The sequence below is a fragment of the Olea europaea genome, unplaced genomic scaffold (genome assembly GCF_002742605.1).
Source record: "Olea europaea var. sylvestris unplaced genomic scaffold, O_europaea_v1 scaffold8533, whole genome shotgun sequence".
Classification (NCBI taxonomy): domain Eukaryota; kingdom Viridiplantae; phylum Streptophyta; class Magnoliopsida; order Lamiales; family Oleaceae; genus Olea; species Olea europaea.
The window spans coordinates 4,995-6,387 of NW_019266982.1; the positions used below are offsets into that span (position 1 = coordinate 4,995).

Sequence of the window (1,393 nt, forward strand, 5' to 3'; positions counted from 1 at the left end):
GGACCGAAACCCCACAATCCTAAAACTAGCTGGTAAATGTAATGACTTTGGCCATATTTGCAGCCTTTTGGCATATATCGAACCCCTCATGATCCTTACACAACCAGCAACAATCTCGTATCATGCGAGGATGATGCCGTATGTGGGTTGGTCGGAAAACCTGTAAACCCACAATGTAGTCAGCAAAACCAGCAATGTGATTATCAGGTTGAATATGCAGACCACTGTTCAACTCTGGGCGTTTTGGTTAAGGACGTGTTCTTGTTCTCTTCTTCCTTAAAAAGAAATCCATCACAATCTACTCATACTCTCATCTTTGGCTAAGTAAACATCTCATTGTAACACAGTTCTCAATGTCATTGTACTTATTTGTACTCACACGACGGTCCTCTTGCTGGCAGGTGTGGATACCATCAGGAATTTGATGATTCATTCTCTTCTCCTTTTACAGATGGAGTCCTAGGCCTTGGCACTGGCAAAACAAGTATATTGTCTCGGCTAAGTGATCAAGGTCTAATTAAGAAGGTTATGGCCCTTTGCCTGTCTGAAATTAACCCTGGATATCTTGTCCTTGGAGATTCTAAATCCAATTTACCAGAAACTATATGGATGCCATTTTCGAATGATCACATCAAGTAAGGAAATTTAGTACTACATGTCAAAATCTGTTCCACTAAGAAGTACTGAAAAAATACGGAATAGTAAAGAAAAATTACAAATTTTGCAGACCATATAACATGCTTGGCCCTGCTGATATGATGGAAATCTTCTTGCTCCGGGATTGCTTTTTTTTTTTTTTTTTGTTGGACAGTGGGACTACTTACAATTACTTCAGTCCTACATTATACCAAGATGTTCTTTCCCTGGTGAGACCCCCAAAAAAATGATTGCTGCATAATATTTACTGGTTTCAATTAGTTTGCTAGTTATTTTTCAGGTGAAAGAGTTGGCAGAGAAGACAGCAGCACCAGTTGAGGATTCGTATCTTCCTGTCTGCTGGAGACCCTTTGCATCTTCTCAGGATTTCCTGTACTCATTCAGCTCACTAAATTTGAGCTTCACGGGGAAAAACAATGTTTATTTCGAACTATCACCAACAGACTATCTTATAGTCAGCGTACGTCATAAGAACCTGTTGGAAATCATTATAAATGAGTTTAGTTCTTCGTTAGACACTTCTACATACTTAGCGAGCCCTTTAATTTTAGCCTCTTGACAATGTGTGCTTGGGGATTCTAGAAAGCCAGGTACTTGGACCAGATTTTGAAAACCTGAACATAATTGGAGGTAAAGAATACGAAAGCATCAACAGAATAACTAGATGGATATTTCGTCTATGGATCTAATTCTCAAATTTTGTGTACAGACATTTCTGTGCTATGGAAGTTGGTGA

The 1,393-nt window shown here is 39.1% G+C and overlaps 1 protein-coding gene across 1 annotated transcript; it reads left to right on the forward strand.

The window, feature by feature from the left end:
* Nucleotides 1–57: 57 nt before the first annotated feature.
* On the forward strand, nucleotides 58–1,393 carry LOC111391875 (aspartic proteinase Asp1-like; the record flags this gene model as incomplete). The annotated part of the gene is made up of 5 exons (XM_023017150.1): nucleotides 58–320; nucleotides 402–635; nucleotides 728–866; nucleotides 938–1,287; nucleotides 1,367–1,393. Coding segments are annotated over 4 exons (915 nt in total), but the record flags the coding sequence as incomplete, so codon positions are not given.